This window comes from Monodon monoceros, unplaced genomic scaffold (assembly GCF_005190385.1).
Source record: "Monodon monoceros isolate NGI ecotype Baffin Bay Population unplaced genomic scaffold, NGI_Narwhal_1 Super_Scaffold_21, whole genome shotgun sequence".
Taxonomy (NCBI): Eukaryota; Metazoa; Chordata; class Mammalia; order Artiodactyla; family Monodontidae; genus Monodon; species Monodon monoceros.
Window position 1 is genome coordinate 8067149 of NW_021703778.1, and position 26570 is coordinate 8093718.

A 26570-nucleotide genomic window follows, 5' to 3' on the forward strand; every position below is an offset into this window, starting at 1 on the left:
CAGGCTCCGGACGCGCAGGCTCAGCGGCCATGGCTCACGGGCCCAGCCGCTCCGTGGCACGTGGGATCCTCCCGGACCAGGGCACGAACCCACGTCCCCTGCATCGGCAGGCGGACTCTCAACCACTGCGCCACCAGGGAAGCCCTGGAACGTATCTTTAAAGGCTCTTTCATTGTCCTTAGTCTTTCCTTATTTTAAATCTCAGCTTCAGTGCCACCTCTGTTCCTCTAAACTTGTGACACTTTCTCATCTATGTGTCGATACAGAATACGTATAATGTACTCTATGCCCCCGACATGCTGTATATGTTATACTACAATCTGGTCACCTTTGGGAATCCTCTGTGCGGATACTTTGTGTTCTTTGGATGTCACGGTCTTCACTTTCTCATTCAATTTTATTTTTATTGTGCTATTTTTATCTTTAAAGTTTATGTGTTAAAGTTTTGATCTCATACAAAAAATATTCTTTTCAATCCACAGAGTCAACCTTATCTTTTTTTTGGACTTTTCCTTTTCCTTTGGAAAAAGCATCTCCATTCCAACCAAAACTCTGTCACTGAGATACTGAAGCCAGAGCTCCATGTGCCAAAGCCCAGGTGTCATTTTCTTTCTTCTTTCCTCCCTTCAAGGAGAACAGCGGGATGTCGGATGGTTTAGAAGGGTTCTTGCTGCTTCTTTGTATGTTTTGTTTCTTCGGAGTTTATACCTTCTCAGCCAGCCTTGAAGGATCTCTGCACAGACACCTGTGTTGTGAACAGTTTTCAGTAAGAGTAACACCTTGAATCTGCCAAGAGAAACAGGCAAGGCCTCCTTGCCAGCAAGAGGCCTTCATCTCCCCCTCCAGTAACAGACTGTGTATGTGGCCTGGCAGTTCTTGTGGTCCACACCATTGTCATCTCACACGTGATGCTGACACCCCTAAACCTCCATTCCCCGTCTGGCTCCGGCATGCCTTCCATCAGCTCTCTGTGGATGCTGGCAGGGAGCATGGGATGACAAGCAGCCATTGCTGTTTGGGGGACGGCTGGACCTCCAGGTGCTCTGTCTGGGTGGAGTAGGCCTTCTACCCAGGGCCACGGCCCCGTGGACTCTGCTCTGTGAAGACCTGGTACTTGCTCAGCGCTGGGGACAGCCACCCAGATGTTGCCCGCCCAGGCCATTGTCCTCTCCCATCCGGCCACAGCGGCAGACAGCCTGGCATGAGTGGCCGAAAGCTGCAGCCTCACCCAGGCCGTCCTGCAGGTGTGGAGGTGGGGGAGTGGCAGCAAGTGATGCAAACCGGGTTCCACCCTACAGGGCGGGACACGCAGTCTCTCATCTTCCTGACACTGCTGCTCAGGGGAGCGTCACCTTCCCTCACTAGAGACTTTTTTTTTTTTTTTTGGCTGTGTTGGATCTTTGTTGCTGCGCACAGGCTTTCTCTAGTTGCGGCGAGCAGGGGCTACTCTTTGTTGCGGTGTACAGGCTTCTCATTGCGGTGGCTTCTCTTGTTGCGGAGCACGGGCTCTAGGCACGCGGGCTTCAGTAGTTGCAGCAGGTGGGCTCAGTAGTTGTGGCGCATTGGCTCTAGGAGGTGCGGGCTTCAGTAGTTGTGGCAGGCAGGTTCAGTAGTTGTGGCTCGTGGGCTCTAGAGCGCAGGCTGAGTAGTTGAGGCGCATGGGCTTAGTTGCTCCACAGCATGTGGGATCTTCCCGGACCAGGGCTCGAACCCGTGTCCCCTGCATTGGCAGGTGGATTCTCAACCACTGTGCCACCAGGGAAGCCCCCTGACTAGAGACTTCTAAAGGTGATATTGAGCCTACTCTGTGTCACGCACACTCTATGTGTGTTAACTTAGTTATTCCTTTCAGCAGCCCCACGAGGTTGGCACGATGATGGTCTCCATTTCATAGACTGGGGAGTGAGGCACAAATTGGCAAAGTGCTTGTGGGGGATTACACCCAGCTCGCCCCCAGTGAAGCTGGGATAAGACACGAACCCAGGTGGTCAGGCCCCAGAGCCCTCCTCCCATCCTCTGTAAACCCTGGTGCAGTGACCTGGGGACAACAGGAGGGAAGGCTACAGGCCTGGCATTGTAGCTGCCGGCCAGGGGTGGGAAAATCCCCCCACGGTGAGGAGAAAGCATGTGTATCAGCACAGCTGAGTCTGCAAGAATGAGTGAAAGTCATGTCCATCTTCCCCTCAAGCCAGTGACCTCTGAGAATCAAGATGGTGCTTCATTTGGTCACTGCTGTGTCTCCAGCCCCTGGCTTGATGGTGGCCTGTTGCAGGCAGGCAGGGATGGTCCTTTGTATACATGAAGGAAGAGAAAGTGTTTCCAGGCAAAAGAGACAGCATGGGCCAGGCCCTGAGGTAAGGGTGGCCCTCAGGGAAACAGAACTTAGTAGTCCAGGGCAGGTGAGTCCTGGACTTGGACTGGTCTTGGAATTGTAGGGATGGAGCCTGGGGAAGGAGAGTATTTGAAAAAAACAGATGAGGTGAGGTGAGGCCAGATCTCAGAGGGTTCGTTATCCAGCGTTCAGATACTCATCTCTCACAAATGGTAGCCACAGTGCTAGTCAACGAGGGATGTTTTATAACCATGTCAGGAATCTCCTCCCAGGCCGTTATTCCCTGAGGCCTTCCGTCCAGATCTGCTCAGGATTCTGCTGGCTAGACATTCCCACCTTCTGTTTCCAGCCGGGCTCTATCTAGGCTTCCTGAGACTCCCTCACTGGTCGAAACTCCGAACTCCCCTTCACCTATGAGAAAGCTCTATTCCCTTTGCCCATCCCTCTCCAAATAATAATAACAATAATAATGGAACGTCAAGTAGCATGGAGTCTCCTTGGATCTTCAGAGACTTTAGTTCTTCTGGTTGCAGAACCAAAGCTTTGTGGGACCCTAGGCCTGGGTAGAAAGCAAAAGCTTGCCTGTAGATGTGCTGTGAATCTGGGTTAATATGTGTATTTTGGGTAGAATAATGGATTGAGATCTTGCTAATATACTCAAAATGGTGGTCAAGAAAATCCTGTCTTCGGAAGATGCTCTGGCGGTGGCAGGAGGAAGGACAATCAGGTTATCGTTCTTTCAGTGTCCAGATGGTCAGAATGTAATTCAGAAAGCTCTGCTGCTTTCCAGGGGCTGGAGGCCTCACCTGCACTTCCGTTAACTTCCGTTAACTTCTGTTAACTGAACTGCAGTGGCTTCTCTGCTCTGTGGTCGCCAAGGTGGTGTCCGTGGTGCATAACCAGGGCCCCTGCATGTGGCTCTCGCGGTGTCCCTTTCCTCCTGACCATTTAATCAGAGGGTTGGCGCTCAGATGGGGGAGAGCCATCACCTGTCACACTCTGGCCCTGGGCTGAAATTCCCCACTTGGGCCTTGACCTTCTGTATCTGAGACGCGCCTGTCCGACTCCATGTCTATAGCTTGTCCTCAGATTACAGTGTCTTGTTGGAAGGGGAAAAGAGTCCCCTCTTCCCCACATCCCACAGAGGAGCTCTGGGTAGGAGTTCCTCTCCACTGGGGTCACATGAGCCCATCAGTGGAGCTCCCTGGCTGTCCTCTCCTCCGACCTATCTGAGTCTATCCCTTTCTTCTCAACTTTAGGCCCACAGACCAATTATTAATGTTTTTTTACCCTCTCCCCTGCAGTCCCATCTGGAGAGGATTGAAATGATGGTCCAGTAGGACTTGTGGCTTGATCACACACAGCAGTGGTCTGCAGGGTGGCAGAGGCAGGGGCTAAAACGGTCCACCTGTTACCGGGTCCAAGCTCATGCTGCTTGCTGCATGACAGGCCAGTAAGTCAAGAGATGAGTTGTTGGGGCAACGGATAGCGGCTTTATTCAGAAAGCCATCAGGTCGAGAAGATGATGCACTCGTGTCCCAAAGAACCAGCTTGCCCAGGTTAGAATTCAGGCTTCTTTTATACTAAAAAGGGAAAGGGTGTGGTTGGTTGTTGCAGACTTCTTGTTGTCGGAATCCTTTATTCTTGCAGCTGTCCCCATAGGTCTGGTCACAGTGTTCCTATAAACCTCCAACAAGACAAATGTTATTATGACCCAGCAATCCCACTCCTGGACATATACCGAGAGAAAACCATCATTCAAAAAGACACATGCCCCCCAATGTTGACAGCAGCACTATTTACAATAGCCAGGGCATGGAAGCAACCTAAATGCCCATCGACAGACGAATGGATAAAGAAGGTGTGGTAATATATACAATGGAATATTACTCAGCCATAAAAAGGAACGAAGTTGGGTCATTTGTAGAGACTGGATGGATCTAGAGACTGTCATACAGAGTGAAGTAAGTCAGAAAGAGAAAAACAAATATCATATATTAACGCATATATGTGGAACCTAGAAAAATGGTACAGATGAACCGGTTTGCAGGGCAGAAATAGAGACACAGATGTAGAGAACAAACGTATGGACATCAGGGGGGGAAGCGGGGCGGGGGACAGGGTGGTGGTGGGATGAACTGAGAGATTGGGATTGACATGTATACACAAATATATATAAAATAGATAACTAATAAGAACCTGCTATATAAAAAAATAAAATAAAATTCAAAAAAGAATGCAATTAATGGATTTGGGAAAAAAAGACATGTTATTTTCTGTTCTGTAACTTTTTATCTCTTATGAATGGAAAGGTTATACCTTTAAAGGTCAGAGCCTTGAGAATGGGGTATCCTGTGCACTGCAGGCTGTAGGCAACATTCCTTCAGTGATTGACTTTCAGGAAAAACAATAGGATACGAAGCTTAAAGAAAAAGAGACAGATCCGATATGGAGTCAGATTTGATCTTCCCTGTGACACACCTGCCCACACGGCCCTCTGCTGTCCCCAAGCCCTTAGTACCCACACAACACCATGACTCCTCTTCTTGTGTCACCAGAGAAAACCCAGTTTCCTTTCACTGGAGGCAGAGAGACCCGGGCAGCAGCCACCACAGTCTGCTTTCCAAAGATCCTCCAGTGAAACACTGGCCGCACTCATGACCTCATCAAGTGCACACTTGCAGAGGGTCAGGCTTTGAAGAATGCAAGGCTGTTTCCATTCTTTTTTTTTTTTTTAATATTTATTCATTTAGTTATTTATTTGCTTGTGCCAGGCCTCATTTGCAGCAGGCGGGCTCCTTACTTGTGGCTCACGGGCTCCTTAGTTGTGGCATGCAAACTCTTAGTTGCGGCATGCACGTGGGATCTAGTTCCCTAACCTGGGATCAAACCCGGGCCCCCTGCATTGGGAGCACGGAGTCTTATCCACTGCGCCACCAGGGAAGTCCCTTCAGTTCTTATATGACGTTCCGTTGCCATGTAAATTTGTTTACAATAGGGCCACGCATTTAATCACTTTCGTCTGGGTTTTATCAGTTCTGACTATTCAGCAGCCAAGGACCTCAGGAACATGCCTGTGTGTGTCCTTCTTCTGAACCCAGGAGACTCCTAATAAACACAGAGGTGAAATAACTTGCCAGAGGTCATGGAGCAAAGCTGGGACCAAGTCATTCTCTCTGAATCAGACTTCTGCTGTCTAATACTTGATATCTCCTTTCTGTCCATGAGCATCTTTATTTTAATATGATGTCACTTAGAGACAAAAAAAAGGTAATAAGCTTGAGATAAATCAGACAGAGGGAAAAACCATAGTAAAAATGGACAATATACCTTTAACTTTTTTTAAAGGTTATAAGCAGAGGCCCCTCATGCACTTTTTTTTTTAACATCTTTATTGGAGTATAATTGCTTTACAATGGTGTGTTAGTTTCTGCTGTATAACAAAGTGAGTCAGCTATCTATATACATATATCCCCATATCCCCTCCCTGTTGACCCTCATGCACTTTTATTATAATGTTTGAAATATACATTATAATAACTTATTATATTATATCTGGTATGTCCATGGTACAGGTTAGGTGTGAGCAGCAGATGGATGAATATTTTTAATAACTTTTAATTTGCCTGAAATCCTTTCTATCTGTGTAGTCATTTACTGTGGGGTTGACTTTCTTGAGGCCACTGTGAATGTGTTGCATTTATTCGTCTCCTGGATGTGACAGCTTCACAATTACTGCGATTCTGGTATCCTGTGACTTTCTGGTACTTAGGTGAGTCCTTGGGTCCTCATTTATCTGCAGAGGAAACTGAAGTGGAGAGAGGGATGTGACACATTGAGGTGACCCAAACAGCAGAAGCCCCAACAGTGAGTTTCCCTGGGAACTTGTAGTCATGTCTCTGGAATTTCCTTCTGAGCCACAGAATGGCCTGGGTCAGAGGGCGGATTGTGAGGTGCTGCTGTCATACTTCTGGCATCCTCGGGACGCTCCGTGGCTTCATGGACCGTGCTCACAGGACGTGCTCTAAGACTTACGTCTCTAGGTTTGGGCCTTGGCTTGGACACTTCAGAAATCGGAATTTTCTCTTTGATGATAACGTTTTAAAGGGTCGGATTTCGGGTTGTTTGGGGGAGTACTGACAACTCTCCAAAGTGTGTTTTGGAAATATGAATTCTTGGTTTTGTGCAATTCAAATGAGTCTTTCTTATTTCTTATTTTATTGTCCATGAGGTATTGTCTCTAAAGTGAATCTGAATCACAGCTTGGTAACTTGTGCAGAGCTATGAACAAGTAGGCACATGGTAACTAGGAACCTGGCTCTCCTTCCCTCCCTACCCTCACCTCAGCCCCCAGTGTCTTAGTGATAACAGTTCCAGTATAAATTAGTCTCAGGAAATATTATTGTAACATGCGTTAATTGAATGTACTTCAGTTTTTATTTTTTGAAGTCTTATGTTTTTCTAAGTTTATTATCTGTTACCCTGTTGTCATTTGCACAATTGCATTAGTTTTCTCTGAAAATATTATGAACAGGGGAACTAGGGTTATTTCTTCAGAGTACTTCCTCTTCATGTATATACCATAGTAGATAACACATTTGACAAGGGGCAAGAAAAAGGGGAGAGCGGACGTCCAAGAAGTGACTCAAAGAGTGAGAGAGAGGAGGGGGTGATGTGTAGAGAAAAAGGTGATAACAAGAAGCATATTGGAATGGGGTTTACTTAGTTTTGAATTTGAAGAGAAAGCATTCCTAATAAAACATATTTTCACATGCTGAACCCTGTACCCTCCATGTAAAGCTCTTCAGAATCGCCCTTTGGGGGAGTTTGTCATTGCTAGTTAGGTAGTTAGTTATTTGTTTTTCGGTGATGCCCTGCAGAGGGGACTCCTCTGTCAAACTTGGACAGAACCCCCTTCCACCATCAAGAATATGTTAGGCTCTGGTAGATGGAGGCCCTCAAACACAGGTATTTATATATAGTCCCCGCCTTTCAGATCCTGTGCTCCCTGAATCCTTTCTGGTCTCAGTCGGTCTCCCATGAATTCCTCCTGCAGGGAGAGAAGGTGTGAAACTTTCGGTCTTGAGATTTCTAACATCTGTGACAATCATAATTCTCATTAGTAAATTAATTAGTTTGATTTGATATGTTAAAATATAGGCAATCTAAGAAGAATTTTCTGAGAAGGAAGCTTCTTGAGCTCCATTTCCTATGGCTGACCTCAAAGTGTCCTTCATATTTCTAGATTAAGTTTCTTTTTTACATTTTTTAACTGAAAAAGAAAAAAGATGTGAAGTCATATTTGGGTAGGGGTGGGGATAGGGGACCACCCATAAGCCTATTAACCTAGCACATCAACTGTCTTATTTTTGCCTCTTCATTCCCGTACATGTTCATGACAATTTTATTGGCTGCCTTTATAGTGCACGTCTCATATTCTACTGTGTTCACTTAAGCTCGTGTTACAAATGCATTTCCATGTTTAAATGTAGTTTTCGTGATTCGATGTGTGTCTTAACAGCAAAGTTGGATAAATGGGGTGGACACCTCACTTTCAAAATAACACTTTTCTGTGTATCCTTTGAGGGTCACAGTGCACTTGGCAGGCTTCTGCTTGGTATGGGATTGTATCGTAACAAGTCGATTTATGGCTGGAGCGGTAGCCAGCTGACATCTGCGAGAAGCCTTGTTCCCCAAAAGCATTTCCTTTGAGGGTGATGCCAGCCCTTCAGTTGTGCCTGAGCAGCTGAAAACAAGAACAAGGAAAGGAATATTTGTTTACAATTGTTAGTATTCAAAAGAAAATTTCGCTATGCCCTGGAAGCCAGACAGAGCTACAGATGTCCAGCCACTCTTTCTCCGTACACACCCAGGACGGCAAACTTCTTCTGAACTGATGACGAGAACAGGCTGCTCCGATCTCCCATCCGTGTAGAACAATAGACAGGTCTCCCTTTTGAGAAAAAAAGCCACAGCTGTGCTGTCAAAAGAAAGTTGTGCTTTCAAAGACGTGATGATTCACAGTTGAGTCTCGGTTTAGACTCACTTCTCTGTGCTGACTTTTCTCGAGGACAGTTTGCCTTCCAAAAGGGAGGCAGCTTGTAAATTTCCTATTAGAATAGGGAGTGTGCTTATAAATTCCTCAGGGCTTAGTAATGAGATTTTGTTGAAGAGAAGAATGAATTGGAAGCTCCTTGGGTAGATCTTAACATCTGGATGCATAGCTACTTCTTTAAACTGCTGAGCAGATAAGGTGAGATCAAGGGAATGGGAATTGTATGTTTCAGATGAAAATGAGAATCTCACGATACACTTTTAGGTATGGGTATGAACTCGGGGTCACGTCACACTTTGCATGCTTGGAAATATTTTGAGAAAATGATAGGCTACCTCTTCTTTATGACTGTGATTAGAACTTTATTTGATACAGTAATGTCTTGGATACCAATTTTCCTTGGTTTTTATACAGCTTATTAGAACGTGAATAAGTAACTCAAGAACATGTTTATACACTTAACCTTTTACAGTAAAAGGAAGTTCAAAACTTTGTGCTTTAAATATGCACAGGACAAGCAGAATTGCTTTCTAAAAATTCCTTAAAATTGTCCCCACCCTTCAGAGAATTTTCTCAAATTCTTAATAAATGTTTTTGAAGGAATTCCAAAATAATATGCCAGATGGTTGTAGCACTCTCCTTTCTAGAACTCCCTCTCTGTTGATCTTGAGTTCTTCCTAATGAGAACTCAAGTGCTGAATATCTAAAATGTTATCCAGAGTACTTGTGCAGTTGCTGTCAGCTGCCCTATTGAAACTTGAACATTTTGGGTACACTTTTTTTTTTTTTTGGCTGCGTTGGGTCTTCTTTGCTGCGCGTGGGCTTTCTTTAGTTGCGGTGAGTGGAGGCTACTCGTCGTTGCAGTGCACGGGCTTCTCATTGCGGGGGCTTCTCTTGTTGCGGAGCACGGGGCCTAGGCGCTCGGGCTTCAGTAGTTGTGGCACGCGGGCTGCAGTAGTTGTGGCTCGCGGGCTAGAGCGCAGGCTCAGTAGTTGTGGCGCATGGGCTTAGTTGCTCTGCGGCATGTGGGATTTTCCTGGACCAGGGCTCGAACCCGTGTCGCCTGCATTGGCAGATGGATTCTTAACCACTGCACCACCAGGGAAGCCCTGGGTGCACTTTTTTGCTAAAAGAATAATTTATACATTTTGGTATGGAAGCATATATTTTCGTGTAATTTATAATTATAGTAGTTTTCTTTGAACTTAGAGGGGTGAATGATTGAGATGAAGCCAATGGATTTTTTTTTCCAGCAAAGTTTTTTATTTATTTTGTAAAAGTTGTTTTCTTTTTTTAAATTGAGATATAGTTGACTTATAAGATTATATTAAGGCATGCAACATAATTATTCGATATCTGTATATATTGTGACATGATCACCACAGTAAGTCTAGCTAACATCTGTCCCCATATATGTTACAAAATTTTTTTCTTGTGACGAGAACTTTTAATATCTGCTGTCTTAGCAACTCTCGAATATATGACACAGTATTATTCATTATAGTTAGCATGCTGTACGATACATTCCCAAGTCTTACTTATTTTAACTGGAAGCTTGTACTTTTTGACCGCCTTCCCCAATTCACACCCGCCCCCCATGTCCATCCCCTGTCTTTGGCAACCACCAGCGTGTTCTCTGTATCTAGGGGCTCATGGTTTTTTGGTTTTGTTTGTTTGTTTGTTTTAGATTCCACATATAAGTGAGATCATACAGTATTTGTCTTCTTCTGTCTGACTTATTTCACTGAGCATAATGCCCTCCAAGTCCATCCATGTTGTCACCAGTAACAAGATTTCCTCTTTTTTACGGCAGAATCGTATTCTTATGAATCACTGTGAGTGATAATATGACTTGATGGAAGCGTGAATAATAATATGACTTCGTTGCCTTCTTCAGGGGAAGGAGAAAGAATTCTCTCGTAGGAGTACACAGCAGCTTTGCACGTGCCAATGATCAGGGAATGAGCCGGGTTGGGCAACAAGAGAAGAGGCCACCTTCTGTGTGTTTCCTGGAGAAGGCACTTCCAGGAAGGGACTCTGATGCCCATGTAGTGAGGCAGGGCCGGAATCAGCCCATGTGCATCCTTCCTTTGGATCTGCGTGAAGTGGCTGGTAGCTGGGGAAGAAGAAGGTGGCTTCCGTGGGGGCTACAGTCATATAAAAATCCAAGGACTGAAAGGAGTCCTTGGGTCTTCTGGTCCTGGCAGCTGTACTGGGGCAGCTCATGAGCACCAATTGTTATATTTTCAGGAATTTTGTGCTCTGCTTGTAAAACATAGGCATTATGAACACTAAATTATATAAACTTACAGTTAAATAAATTATATTAAAAGCAAGGGTAAAAATACTATAATAACTACATAAATCAATCTGCTTCCTAATTATTTTACTGTCCTTTGCTAGCATCTACACTCTTGAGGTAGTGTGTATCGGTTTTTGTTTTGTTTTGTTTTTAACTTACTAGATTACTGGTTTATTATAAAAGGACAAAACTCAGGAACAGCCAGGTAGAAGAGATGCATAGGGAAGGTATGGGGAAGGGGCATGCCCTCTCCCAGCAGCATTCTATCTGCAGGTGGTATGTGTTGTATCTGTCTGTTAGAAACACTCAGTGTTGTCCTGACAGTAGCTTGAAATCAGAGATGGTGAAGATACTTGGAGAGGCAAGACACCTTTTGGTTAGAGTGGTGGCCAGCTGTGACAGCTACCAGAAGGCTTGCTCTTCAGAGGATTTCCTTTGAGGGTGATGCCAGGGCTCCAGCAAATGCTACAAAGTAAAACTCTCTCCTTCCAGAAAGCCAACTGTTAAACATTCACCGGCACCCGCATTGGGCCTGCCCACTCGCTTTTGTGTCTGAGATTGGGGTGCAGAGATGAACAGAGGCTTGTTCAAAGTCCTGCAGCCAATAATCAGCGGGGCTAAGATTTGACTTGGGTCTTCCAGTTCCTGCCAAGATGCTCTTCCTATTACACAGATATGTTAGTGGTGAAAGGTACAAGGGTCAGGGGCCAAGTTCAGCTGTGAGCACTTATCTCCAGGGTTCCTGTAACATAAGTGAAAGCTCTGTACGGAGTAGAGTCATAAATGAGGAGAGGGGATGATTAACACAGAAATCAAATGCAGCTGGCAGCGGGGTGGTCGTCAGTTAGGGGGATGAGTCGAGAGGTGCAGAGACCAGATACTGAACTGTGTCCCTAATGCACGGTGATAAAATTATTGAATGGAAGAATGACTCAAGAATGAAGAACACTTATCACCACCTGATATTATGGTATATACGCATTTGCTAATTTATTTTACATCTCCCCTGTTAGAATGTAAGCTCCATGCGGGCAGGGACCTAGTCTTGTATGCTGCTGTGCACCCAGCTCTCAGAATAGTGCTTGGCGCACAGAATATGCTCAATAAATATTGTTGAATGAATGAATGACGCAATCCTGCCGCATCTTGGCCTCATATGGCTCCAACTCCCAGGGGAAGCTTTGCCCAGAGGAACGTGCCTGGTGACCTCAGCATTGGGGACCCTCTAACCCGTGAAAGGCCGCTAGACTCTTGGTGACCATCATTTGTCTTTTTTCTCAGATGACGGAAGGCCGTCGATGTCAAGTACATCTTCTTGATGACCGGAAGCTGGAACTCCTAGTACAGGTAAATGCCTTTTGGCCAACTTTCTAAGTCTCTTCTGTGACTGATGTAGTTCAGACTTGGATTCAGCTGAAGGGTGGGTGAGAATATAAACTGTTTTAAAACCTCTGTTAAAATCCGCGAGTGAGGACTGGGGCACACGGTGGTATTTGTGTGTGAGTGTGAGTGCTATTTTTGCTCATTCTGTTTCTTTGTGCACCACGCCTAAGGCATTCGAGGCCAGATGTAGATCTAACCTATTGTTACAAATCTCTAGAAAAGGAAATTCCACAACTGCCATTAACTAATCTTGCTACGTGGAAGGAGTTAACTATAATATAACCTAGAGAACCCTTGCTACAATTAAGACTGATTTTGTCATCTTCCTGGCTCAGAGGGGGTAGAAAACAGTTCGTTGTTTTCAAGTTACGCCTTCATAGATGTGAAGAAAGAAAAACAATCTCCTGGCTCTGTCTTCCCTCTAAGGGCTCAGTAACCCCCGATCCCCTCCCATAGGTCATCACTGCCATCGCTGTTGACCATCTATACGTCAGTAAACACACAGGAAATCAATCCATTTATCCCCAAACTAAGAACATATCAGTGGCAGAGAAGTCAGAGTAGGAATTAGAATCATAGACCCTGGTTTTGTTCAGCTTCAAAAAATATGTATCATTGTTTTCCTCAAAGCCCTAAAGAATGAAGTTTCCAAACTTGACTTAAAGAACTTCACTCTAAATCTGTTGCTTGCTTCCAGCTTTTCTAACTCTATTTGCCTGATATTCTCCAATGTCTATAAAAATTCTCAGGGCAGTGCCCCTTATCCTCCCTCATATTTTGCCCTGAAGAAGCTACAGTACATCAGGAGGTTGAAATGATGCCCAGACACTCAGATCTCTTACTTGTACTTGCTGCTGGGATTTGAAAATGTTCAAACTGCTAACTTAAAGAGTGAATACTTTTAATAAGATTTCAATTATAAAGGTATTACAAATGCAGCGTAGGGAAGAGAGAAACCGTGGGAAGAAGCTCAAAACCGTAACATACTAGTTTGACTACTATTCTCAGTTTAGCAGATTTCTTTCCAGCTTTTTTCATCTTTGTATTTCTTACATGGTTGTAATCATAATGTGTGACTAATTCTCTGTATTTTTTTTCACTTAACGTCTTTCATCAGTCTTTTCCAAGTTACTGTAAGTTGTCATCTTTGTTAATAGCTGCATAAATTCCAGAAATGGATATTCCATTAGTATCAAATCATTTACCCATTTGGGTCCATTGAAGGTTTCTTTACAATTTTTCCACAATTACAAGTAAATGCTGTGATTAATTTATCTACCTGTGTAGGGTTCTTTCACATTTTGGATTACGTCCTTGTTAGATTAGATTCAGAGGATCACATTCGTATTAAGAGTTAAAACTTCCTCTTCGATTTGGAGGGTGGGGCAGTGGACGGGACTGCAAAGTGAGCAAGGTCTCTTCAGTTCACAGCGTCACTAAATAACAAAGCATTTGGAGCTTTAAATTGTTAAGAAGCGTCTTCAGATGCTTAGAGGTGAGCGGTCTGGTGTGCTTTAGTTGCTTTTTTTATACCGACTCTTAGAAAGCAGCCGCCCTCTTAAACAGGAAATAAGACCTCAAGTGGCAGTGAAATGACAATCCGTCGGCCAGCCTCCCCTGGGAAAGTATGATTGGGGGCATCTGAAGTGGACTCGAGTCACAGAAAAGAGATGTAATTACTGATGTGCAGCAGTTTTGGAAAGGTCATCCTCAACCCTTGACCATCAAGAAAATGTTGAATTAGGCTAAGCAAGAGAAGTTCATACTCTTCCCATCCCTTTTTAGGACATGCTTCAAATGTTATTCCCTCTTCCTAGAACACTCCTTGCCATGCCCTCACCTCTGTCCCTGGATGGTTTCTGTTAAACTTTCAGTTCACAGCTTAGAAGACACTTTCCCCCCCAAGGGTTTCCCCGGCCCCCCTGCCCCTCCCAGGTCTGGGTCTTACTGTTACCAAACCGGACTTGGGTCTACTCTCCTGCGTGCGGTAAAGCTGACTGCTGGTACCAAGTTGTGGTGAAGGGAAGTACAGCATTTATTGCAGGCACCAAGCAAGGAGTTTGGGCAGCTAATATTCAAAAGGCCTGAACTCCCAACGGCTTTCAGGGAACGCTTTTTAAAAACAGGATGAGGAAGAGGGTTGCGGGGTGTGTGATCAGCTCATGGACATTCTTCTGATTGGTTGGTGGAGAGGTAGTCGGGAGTCAACATCATCAATCTTCTGGTTCCAACCAGTCTGGGGTCTGTGTGCCTGTGGTCAGCGTACACTTAACTTCTTCCACCTGGTGAGGGGCTTAGTACCTCCAAAACAGCTCAAAGGATATGGTTCAGAATATTATCTGTGACCCTTGAGTCCTTGATTTTGTTTAATGGCTAAACGATTATTATTTTCTCTGGCTTGACTGTTTTCCTTTGTTTTTGCATTTTCTCACTTCTCTGATTACATTTGCTCTTTGGGACTTGGGGAAGGCCTAGGAGGCTAAAGTTCTTCTATAAACAAGAGGCAGGCGGAGGACATGGGGTGTCTGTCCGGGAAGGCCCCTGGGTTCCTGCTCAGTGACATTAGCTGTCACCCTTCCCCCTGAGGTTTCCCTCTTACTGTCACAACTCATTACAACTCACTGCCATCGTCTGTTTACTTCTCAGCGTTTCCCAGAGCCACCAACAATTTGAGGGCTGGGTCTGTGTCATGGTCACTGTGTGTCCCCAGCACTCAGCCCAGTGCCTGGCACATAGGTCACTAAATAAATCCTTGTGGAATGAAAGAATGGGCAAATCCTAAGATACCGTGGAATTACCTCCCCAAAGGACCATAGAACCAATTGCTCTGCAGAGAACCAAAAAAAAAAAAAAAACAAAAAACATGGAAGCAGCCTAAATGTCCATCGATGGAGGAATGGATAAAAAAAAGATGTGGTGCATATATACAATGGAATACTACTCGACCATAAAAAAGAACAAAATAATGCCATTTGCAGCGACGTGGATGGACCTAGAGATTGTCACACTGAGTGAAGTAAGTCAGACAGAGAAAGACAAATATATGACACTGCTTATATGTGGAATCTAAAAAAAATGGTACAAATGAACTTATTTACAAAACAGAAATAGAGTTACAGATGTAGAAAACAAATGTATGGTTACCAAGGATGAAAGGGAGGTGAGGAGGGATAAATTGGGAGATTGGGATTGACATATACACACTACTATATATAAAATAGGTAACTAATAAGAACCTACTGTAACTAGACAACCACAGAGATTATTTCCTGCACCAGTGCAGACCTGGCCACTCTGAATGGAAGCATTTCCCTTCTCTGGGTGACAGAGCACAATGGCGATAATCCCAACATCGAAGGCTTATTATAAAGCTGTTTGAGATTACGTAGTGGAATCTGCACATCCAAATTCCTGTTGACCTTGAGTAAATCCCACATTACCTGTACAGGGGAAAGAGCAAAGGTCAGGAGTGCACATACGGGAATTTAATATTTGAAAGGCTTATCCCGAAATCCACAGGCAGGTCCCTGACACCATGACATTACCATGTAACTCCCTAAGTCCTTAAATTGCACTTAAGGACAGCTGGAACGATGCTATGACACAAGGATGTCATTCAGTAACAAGTCAAGCCTTCAACTTTGGTCATCCGTTTGGACTTTGTTCAGCTGCGTCACACTCCCATCCAACCCAGAGACAATGGCATTTGCGCTGTTGCCCAAAACTGTTTCAACCAATTAGAAGTGTACTCGAAAAAGCCTGCATCAAAATGAGAGAGGCCGCCATCATGTACGTCTCTCAGTCAACCTCTTCTTGATGCTTCCACAACCAGACAAGAGGGTGCCATGCATGTTTTGTATTAAACTGAACTTCTCACGTCTGCTCTGCATACAGCTATTCCTTTAAAATGACTTTCTTCACTTTTTTTCTGACCTGAATGCGTGTTTAAGGGAGCATTTTGGAAGCAAAGAAAGGGAAATATGCTTTAGCCTTAGTAAGAGTCATTGCATTAAGATGGAGAAGAATTTCCTGACAGTGAGGGTCGGTTGGTGGAGAACTGGAAGCCATAAATGGGAAGATTCTGGGCCCTTTCTCTTGGGTTTTTTAAAAATAGAATAGATTTTCGCTAGATTGGAATGCCTGAGGTGTGGTCCTTCCTTATTAGGGTCTCTTGAGGCTTATGATACTATATGAGATCCTGTCCTCCAGGAAGAAAGGCCAGTGCAAGAAAAACAGACCTGTTTTTTAAAGCCCTTTCCCAGCACTTTAGATGAGTGGGTATTATGCTCTGTTGGCAAAATTTCTTCCCTTTGATGATAGAGCAAATCAGAGTCCTCTCCATCCCCGCAACTCTGCCACAGTGGGAGCTGTGATGTGGGGCAGATCCTAGGATTACCGTGTCTCTCTAACCCCATCTCTAAGTGGCCATTGACAGCACATTTATAACTGTCTACTTCATTAAAATAGAGGAACAAAGTGTCCTGTGATTCTGAGAAATGGAACAAACTTCAACAAGTCAGTGTTTTTCAAGAGAATTAAAGAGAGTAGCTAAACTATTGTTCTAAGTTACATGGTGTCCCTAATCTTGAAAAAGCCAGTGGGACATAAAAATCAGGAGAGATTTAAAGCTACACTGCAGAGCACATTGGAGCCCTTGAAATGTGGCCAGTCCCAATTAAGATGGGCTGTGAGTGTGAAACATGCACCAGATTTTGAAGCTTCATATTTTTTTAAATAAAAGGAAAATATCTTATTAATGATTTTCATATCGATGATTCCATGTTGAAATGAATATTTGGGGTGAGGTGAAAGAAAATACATAATTAAAATTAATCTCACCTATTTCTTGTTCCTTGTTTCATTTGGCTACTAAAAACGTTACAATTTCCTATTGGGCTCCCATGATATTTCTCTTGGATAGCGATCTTTTTTTTTTTTTTAAATAGATCTTCATTGGAGTATAATTGCTTCACAGCACTGTGTTAGTTTCTGTTGTACAACAAAGTGAATCAGCCATATGCATACATGTGTCTCCATATCCCCTCCCTCTTGCGTCTCCCTCCCACCCTCCCTATCCCACCCCTCTAGGTGGTCACAAAGCACCGAGCCGATCTCCCTGTGCAGCTACTTCCCACTAGCTAACTATTTTACATTTGGTAGTGTATATATGTCCATGCCACTCTCTCACTTCGTTCCAGCTTACCATTTCCCCTCTCCATGTCCTCAATTGAGTCCACTCTCTGTGTCTTCGTCTTTATTCCTGCCCTGACATTAGGTTCATCAGTACCATTTTTGTTTTTTTAGGATTCCATACATATGCATTAGCATACGGTATTTGCTTTTCTTTCTGACTTACTTCACTCTGTATGACAGACTCTAGGTCCATCCACCTCACTACAAATAACTCAATTTCATTTCTTTTTATGGCGAGTAATATTCCATTGTATATATGTGCCACATCTTTATCCATTCATCTGTCAATGGATATTTAGGTTGGTTCCATGTCCTGGCTATTGTAAATAGTGCTGCAGTGAACATTGTGGTACATGACTCTTTTTGAATTATGGTTTTCTCAGGGTATATGCCCAGTAGTGGGATTGCTGGGTCGTATGGTAGTTCTATTTGTAGTTTTTTAAGGAACCTCCATGCTGTTCTCCATAGTGGTTGTATCAGTTTACATTCCCACCAACAGTGCAGGAGGGTTCCCTTTTCACCACACCCTTTCCAACATTTATTGTTTCTAGATTTTTTGATAATGGCCGTTCTGACCGGTGTGAGGTGATACCACGTTGTAGTTTTGATTTACATTTCTCTTATAGTTAGTGATGTTGAGCATCTTTTCATGTGCCTCTTGGCCATCTGTATGTCTTCTTTAGTGAAATTTCTATTTAGCTCTTCCACCTATTTTTTAATTGGATTATTTGTTTTTTTGATATTGAGCTCCATGAGCTCTTTGTATATTTTGGAGATTAATCCTTTGTCCATTGTTTCATTTGCAAATATTTTCCCCCATTCTGAGGGTTGTCTTTTTGTCTTGTTTATGGTTTCCTTTGCTGTGCAAAAGCTTTTAAGTTTCATTTGTTCACCTTTTAAGGTCCTATTTGTTTATTTTTATTTTCATTACTCTAGGAGGTGGGTCATAAAAGATCTTACTGTGGCTTATGTCAAAGATTGTTTTTCCTATGTTTTCCTCTAAGAGTTTTATAGTGTCTGGTCTTACATTTAGGTCTTTAATCCATTTTGAGTTTATTTTTGTGTATGGTGTTAGGGAGTGTTCTAATTTCATTCTTTTACATGTAGCTGTCCAGTTTTCCCAGCACCACTTATTGAAGAGGCTCTTTTCTCCATTGTATGGTCTTGCCTCCTTTGTCGTAAATTAGGTGGCCATATGTGTGTGGGTTTACCTCTGGGCTTTCTATCCTGTTCCATTGATCAATATTTCTGTTTTTGTGCCAGTACCTTACTGTCTTGATTACTGTAGCTTTGTAGTGCAGTTTGAAGTCGGGGAGCCTGATTCCTCCAGCTCCATTTTTCTTTCTCAAGATTGCTTTGGCTATTCGGGGTCTTTTGGGTTTCTATAAAAATTGTAAAATTTTTTGTTCTAATTCTGTGAGGAATGCCACTGGTAGTTTGATAGGGATTGCATTGAATCTGTAGATTGCTTTGGGTAGTATAGTCATTGTCACAATATTGATTCTTCCAATCCAAGAACATGGTATATCTCTCCCTCTGTTTGTATCATCTTTAATTTCTTTCATCAGTGTTTTATAGTTTTCTGAGTACAAGTCTTTCGCCTCCTTTGGTAGGTTTATTCCTAGGTATTTTATTCTTTTTGTTGCGATGGTAAGTGGGATTGTTTCCTTAATTTCTCTTTCTGATTTTTCATTGTTAGTATATAGGAATGCCAGAGATTTCTGTGCATTAATTTTGTATCCTGCAACCTTACCGAATTCATTGTTTAGTTCTAGTAGTTTTCTGGTAGCATCTTTAGGATTTTCTATGTATAGTATAATGCCATCTGCAAACAGTGAAATTTTTACTTCTTCTTTTCCAATTTGTATTTCTTTTCCTTCTCTGATTGCCATGGCTAGGACTTCCAAAATTATGTTGAATAAGAGTGGTGAGAGTGGACATCCTTATCTTGTTCCTGATCTTAGTGGAAATACTTTCAGTTTTTCACCATTGAGGATGATGTTGGCTGTGGGTTTGTCATATATGGCCTTTATTATGTTGAGGTAGGTTCCCTCTATGCCCATTTTCTGGAGAGTTTTTATCATAAATGATTGTTGAATTTTGTCAAAAGCTTTTTCTGCACTTATTGAGATGATCATATGGTTTTTATTCCTTAATTTGTTAATGTGGTGTATCACATTGATTGATTTGCGTACATCGAAGAATCCTTGCATCCCTGGGATAAATCCCACTTGATCGTGGTGTATGATCCTTTTAATGTGCTGTTGGATTCTGTTTGATAGTATTTTTTGTTCAGGATTTTTGCATCTATGTTCATCAGTGATATTGGTCTATAATTTTCTTTTTTTGTGATATCTTTTTCTGATTTTGGTATCAGGGTGATGGTGACTTCATAGAATGAATTTAGGAGTGTTTCTCCCTCTGCAGTTTTTTGGAAGAGTTTGAGAAGGATGGGTGTTAGCTCTTCACTAAATGTTTGATAGTATTCGCCTGTGAAGCCATCTGGTCCTGGACTTTTGTTTGTTGGAAGATTTTTAATTGCAGTTTCAATTTCATTACCTGTGATAGGTCTGTTTATATTTTCTAATTCTTCCTGGTTCAGTCTTAGAAAAGTGTACGTATCCAAGAATTTGTCCATTTCTTCGTGGTTGTCCATTTTATTGACATATAGTTGTTTGTAGTAGTCTCTTATAATCCTTTGTATTTCTGTGGTGTCAGTTGTGATTTCTCCTTTTCATTTCTAATTTTATTGATTTGCGTCCTCTCCCTTTTTTTCTTGATGAGTCTGGCTAAGGGTTTATCAATTTTGTTTATCTTCTCAAAGAACCAGCTTTTAGTTTTATTGACCTTTGCTATGGTTTTCTTTGTTTCTATTTCATTTATATCTGCTCTGATCTTTATGATTTCTTTCCTTCTACTGATTTTGGGTTTTCTTTATTCTTCTTTCTCTAGTTGCTTTAGGTGTAGGGTTAGATTGTTTATTTGAGATAGTTCTTGTTTCTTGAGGTGAGATTGAATTGCTATAAACCTCCCTCTTAGAACTGCTTTTGCTGCGTCCCATAGGTTTTGGGTCATCGTGTTTTCGTTGTCATTTGTTTCTGTGTACTTTTTATTTCTTCTTTGATTTCTTCAGTGATCTCTTGGTTATTTAGTAGCACACTGTTTAGCCTCCATGTATTTGTGTTTTTTACAGGTTTTTTCCTGTAATTGATTTCCAATCTCATAGCATTGTGGTCAGAAAAGATGCTTGATACAATTTCAATTTTCTTAAATTTTCCAAGGCTTGATTTGTGACCCAAGATGTGATCTGTCCTGGAGAATGTTCCACGTGCACTTGAGAAGAAAGTGCATTCTTCCACTTTCGGGTGGAATGTTCTATAAATGTCAATTAAAACTATTTGGTCTGTTGTGTCATTTAAAGCTTGTGTTTCCTTATTTATTTTCTGTTTGGATGATCTGTCCATTGGTGTAAGTGGCGTGTTAAATTCCCCTACTATATTATTGTGTTACTGTTGATTTCCCCTTTCATGGTTGTTAGCATTTGCCTTATGTATTGAGGTGCTCCTACGTTGCATGCGTAAACATTTATAATTATTATATCTTCTTGGATTGATCTCTTGATCATTATGTAGTGTCCTTCCTTGTCTCTTGTAACAGTCTTTATTTTAAAGTCTATTTTATCTGATATGAGTATTGCTACTCCAGCTTTCTTTTGATTTCCATTTGCACGGAATATCTTTTTCCATCCCCTCACTTTCAGTCTCTATGTTTTCCTAGGTCTGAAGTGGGTCTCTTGTAGACAGAATATATATGGGTCTTGTTTTTGTATCCATTCAGCCAGGCTGTGTCTTTTGGTTAGGGCATTTAATCCATTTACATTCAAGGTTATTATTGCTATGTATGTTCCTATTACCATTTTCTTAATTGTTTTTGGTTTGTTTTTGTGGGTCTTTTCCTTCTCTTGTGTTTCCCACCTCAAGAAGTGTCTTTAGCATTTGCTGTAAAGCTGGTTTGGTGGTGCTGAATTCTCTTAGTTTTTGCTTGTCTGTAAAGCTTTTGATTTCTCCATCGAATCTGAGTGAGATCCTTGCTGGCTAGAGTAATGTTGGTTGTAGGTTTTTCTCTTTCATCACTTTAAGTATATCCTGCCGCTCCCTTCTGGTCTGCAGAGTTTCTGCTGAAAAGTCAGCTGATAACCTTATGGGGATTCCTTTGTACGTTATTTTTTGTTTTTCTCTTGCTGCTTTTAATATTTTTTCTTTGAATTTAATTTTTATTAGTTTGATTAATATGTGTCTTCGTGTGTTTCTCCTAGGGTTTACCCTGTATGGGACTCTCTGTTTTTCCTGGACTTGGGTGACCATTTCCTTTCCCATGTTAGGGAAGTTTTCCAGTATAATCTCTTCAAATATTTTCTCAGACCCTTTCTTTTTCTCTTCTTCTTCTGGGACCCCTATAATTCGAATGTTGGTACGTTTAGTGTTGTCTCAGATGTCTGTGAGATTGTCTTCAATTCTTTTCATTCTTTTTTCTTTATTCTGTTCCTCGGTAGTTATTTCCACCATTTTGTCTTCCAGCTCACTTATTTGTTCTTCTGCCTCAGCTATTCTGTTATTGATTCCTTCTAGTATATTTCTCATTTCAGTTATTTTGTTGTTCATCTCTGTTTGTTTGTTCTTTAGTTCTTCTAGATATTTGTTAAACATTTCTTGTATTTTCTCAATCCGTGCCTCCATTCTGTTTCTGAGATTCTGGATCATCTTTACTATCATTACCCTAAATTCTTTTTCAAGTAGATTGCCTATTTCCTCTTCATTTATTTGGTCTTGTAGGATTTTACATTGCTCCTTCATCTGACATATTTTTTTGCTGTCTCCTTTTTTTTTTTTTTTTTTTTGATGAGTGGGACTGTGTTCCTGTCTTACTGGTTGTTTGGCCTGAGGCTTCCAACACTGGAGTTTGTAGGCTGTTGGGTAGAGCTGGGTCTTGGTGCCGAGATGAGGACCTCCGGGAGACCTCACTCCGAAGAATATTCCCTGGGGTCTGAGGTTCTCTGTTAGTCCAGTGGCTCGGACTCAGAGCTCCCACCGCAGGAGCTTTGGCCTGACCCCTGGCTCGTGAACCAAGATCCCGCCAGCCACAGAGGGCAGCAAAAAAAAAAAGAAAAAGAAAAGAGAACAATAACAAAGTAGAAAATAAAATTAGACTAGGAAACTAACAGATATGTTAGAAAGAATATAAGAATCAACAACCGGAAGGTAAAACAGAACCATAATAGTTAAAAAAAAAAAGGTGGAAAAGACCTTGGCTGTGGAGGGCGGGGCCTATGCTTACAACCCACAGGACTGGAAAAGGCCCTGGGCGGGTGTGGAGGGTGGAGCTTAGGCTCAACGGACCAGAAGGGGCCCAGGCTTGCCTCCCGCCTCTGGTCTCAGAGGGCAGGAAAGGCCCTCCACTCCTCTCCCCCTCCTCCTGTCCTGGAGGGCCCCTCCCACCTGCCTCTCCTGCTCTCCTCCACCCCCCCACCCCCACCTCCCTCCTATGTCCCCAGGTCCCATGTGGCCTGTGGGGGGGCAGGGTTGGAGGGCAGGGCATCCAGCCTGGGAGCCCAGCAGTCTTCCCCGGCCTGAGTGGGTGGGGCAAACGCCCTCTGCTCCTCTCCTGCAAGGCGCCTCTCACCTGCCCCTCCTGTTCTCCCCCGGCCTCCTGCCTATGCCCCCAGGACCATTGCCCGAGAGCCAGGCAGACTTCCCCGGCCGATTGGGTAGGGGATACGCTGGGCGCACTCTCCCCTGATCTGAGCCCCTGAGGGTGTTTCCAGGCTTGGGAATCCCTCCCCGCTCTCAGCCACCCCTCAGGGGCTCTGGTCCTGTCCGGCCTCCACTTCTCCTCCCCGCTCAGTCCCCCCCATGTCCTGCAGGTTCGCTTGGGGCTTCCTCCCATCTCCTTGGGTGTCGAGGTTCCCCCACCAGCATTTGGCAGGTGCCCTAGTTGTAGGGAGACCTGAACTCCATGTCTTCCCACACCACCATCTTGACTCCTCCCCATTTCTCCAGTTTTTCAGCAACCTTTGAAGGATTAAGAGTAGATCATTTAAGTAAGAGCAAAAATTATGACCCTAATAGACTTAAGGTTATCCAGATTTCCTACTGGATGTCCTCCACAATAATGATGGCACTTGACAGTTCTTCACAGTAGAGTTTCTCTGGAGCGTATCTCATTTAATCTCCACATTAACTGTGTAAAGAAGATGCTAACTCAGGTGAGGAAACAAATTCAGAAAGGTCGATCAACTTGCTCAAGGTCACAGAGTAGTCTTTGCAGCTGGAACATTGATCCTCTGATGTTTCAGCCTGTTCTCTTTCACTGCACAAGTAAGAAGTATATACGATAAATATCTGAGATGTGAGGTAGTTCGTGTATAATGTGGCTGCCATGTTGGCCCCAACACCAGCTTCATGAATTACCGGAGTTAAAGACTTAAAACCTCATCTCAGCTCGAGAACTGAAGATAGGCTTCCCTGGGTCATTTCATCTGTTTGAACTCAGTTTCTAATCGATACAGTGAAGATGTACAGATTTGACACATGACGAAGAGTTTCTGCATCGTGTTGAAGCCTGAGGGTATCAGGTGTGGAAGACACCTAGGCTGCAGCAGATTAAATAATTCTTGCCTTGTCATCACTTTTCTCTGCCTGACAAAGATGCTAGTGGTACTGGCTTAAAGGTTAAGTAAGTTAATATGAGCTCTGAATAAAGCAGCACTGAAGGCAAAGTAAATATTCTTACCTATAATGGGTTTAAAAAATACAAGCTGGATATGACTTTTTTAGAAAACCTGGAGCTCTGTTAGTGCTGCATGGAATAAGTGAACAGCCCTGGGTTCTCTGCATGTGCACACATACCCACATACACAGGCATATACGCTCACCCCCCCATCCTCAGCTACTTCCGTGGTTTATCACGTTCTTCTGTAAAAATACAAAGGATTGTTCTCTACCAAGGAAGCCAGGAATTCCCCCAGAACACACTTTGCCAAGAAAAGAAATATACAGAGTCGATTCTGTATCTTCTCCACCGAGAAGGGTGGTCTGCTCCACTCGCTGGCCCATCTGCTGAAGCGTGAGCTGCCTCGGCCATCTGCTTCTGTCTGGTCTGAAGTCACCAGGAGGTACAGTCTCAGCCAGTGGTGGGAAGCCCTGTGCAGAAGCTGGGAGCAGACCGAGGGCCCAGGGTGTGATGAACCTTCTGTCCGGGACCTCCCAGGCCACCAGCCCACCTCATAAAACGAGCCAGAGGGGGGGTCAAGCAGCACTGCTTTGGGCTGACCTCAGACGTCACCGTGATCACCGTCACCATTTATCAAGCTTCTCACTGCAAAGCTGGGCACTCCCCCAAATGAGCCAAACAGATGTCTTTCCAGCCCCTGGGGGTGGCTGATAATATGTAACATCTTAAAGGCACATGGTGAAGCAAATAGATGTTAAAGTATAGATTAGAGGTGGCGAACATAATGGTACGGAATGGTCACTCTACATGGATCAAAAACTCATTTAGTGGCTTGGAGAAATAAGAAATAGTCCTTAAAGTATACCCTTGGGAGCCACAAGCAGCTCATGAGTTTCCCCCTTTGGCAAGAAGAGGGAGGGACCTGTACCTCCTCCCTTCTGCATCAAGGACCTTTCTGGAAAAGTTGGTGAACTCTGCTGTGCTTGACAACAAAGGAGAATCCCAGTCTCCTGGCGGGGCTGTGACAGAGGAGGGTCAGGATACGGCAGATTGATGCAATCATCCAGGGACCCCACCCAGACACGCATCCCAACATACACGCGCACACAGCTCCAGGAGCAGACAGCTCAGCCGGCCACAGGGTGAGGAGGGGAAGCCATCTCCCAGGCAGTTGGGGTCCAGGCTCTGGTTGCCTAGCGGTATCCCCTTCTTTGCCCCCCTCCCCTACCTTACCCTCCTTCCATGCCCACCCCTCCGTTTCTGTGCCCCATTCTCCCTTGATGTTAATTTTAACCGGCCTTTAAATGTACTGCTTGGAAAGACTGAAACGGCCAATATTTGGCTGACTTTGTTATGCCGAAAGGACAGCTTTATGGGATTGTGTGGAGGACGAGAAAGGAACTTTTAAGAGAGGAAGACAGTGCATCTCCTCCCCTCCCAGGAACGAGCCTCTGGAAAGTTGACATTGCGGCTTTGTTTTGTGTGTGTGTGTTACTGCTGAGTTATTTGTTTCTTTGATCCCTTTACAAACTCGTTTCCACCAACTCTCTAAGGTAGCACAAGGCAGTGTTGGCAGAAAGGAGCCTTGAGAGACGGGTGGGAACTGTGGGGTGCTGGTTTAGCATCTCTGCTCAAGAGGGATGAGAAAGGCGAGGGATAAAGACGAGCTTAACGCATGGTGCAGGTCAGCAAAATGTGAATAATTGTGTTTATAAAACCCACGCACATGCGTACCCACTGCCCTCACCCTCACCCCACCGCCCAAGAGAGTGTGGAGATGGAGAGAGGGCTGGCCATCTGGGAGGGGTGGCTTCACGGGAACCGGGGCGTTAACAAATCTGGGTGTTGTTTTGTTTTTCTGCCGCTAACTCACAGATTGACTTTTGGCACGTGGCTCATTTCAAGTACTTGCGCATTTGGTGAATCTCTATTATTCATCTTTCCCTGCACTACGCAGATCTCAGCGTGCCTCCCTTTGGGGCAGGAGGTCACGTCTAGAGGTGAGAAATGATTATTCGGGCTGTACGACTTTTTACACATCCAGGGGTGGGTGTTCTTAATTCAAAAACGGGCTGCATGTTCTCACGACTTGCTCCCCAGTGACTGCGACAGCCCGCCTTTCTCTGTGCAGTGATACCAAGGGCACCCCGTCCTCCATAATAAGGAGAGGGTGCAGGAGGATTCGGGGGACAGAGCTATGCATTCTGGCAGCCATTGCTGCAACTTGTCCCATCTGGCCCAGAGATGGACGGAAGGGAGGGAGATGGGGGAAGCGATCCCCTCTCCTGGGAAACACAGTGTGATCCGTATCAGAGGTGGTGGAGAAGGAATCGGAGGTCTGGGGACATCTCAGCGGCTCTGTGCTTTCCCCTGCCTCTTCTGCCGCTGTGGCCCTGCCTCAGAGCCCTTGAATCTCTCTGCTGTCCAGTTTCCTCACTTGCCCAGCGAAGACCTAACAATTTAGCTGTCAAACAACACAGAAGATTTCCAAGTCTTTCCAAAGCTCCCACCTCACACCTCAGCCACCTCCTAGGTACAGGCAGACTGCGGAGATACTGCAGGTTTTGTTCCAGGGA

General features: G+C 43.9%; 1 protein-coding gene across 2 annotated transcripts in view; it reads left to right on the plus strand.

Moving 5' to 3' along the window:
- The window catches only part of FRMD4A (FERM domain containing 4A), a 353094-nt gene that overhangs the window by 121265 nt on the left and 205259 nt on the right, over positions 1–26570 (plus strand). For both annotated transcript variants that reach the window (XM_029239055.1, XM_029239054.1), the window contains exon 2: positions 11971–12036. In XM_029239055.1, coding sequence (XP_029094888.1) covers positions 11971–12036 — 66 coding nt within the window. The remainder of the gene's footprint in view (positions 1–11970; positions 12037–26570) is intronic.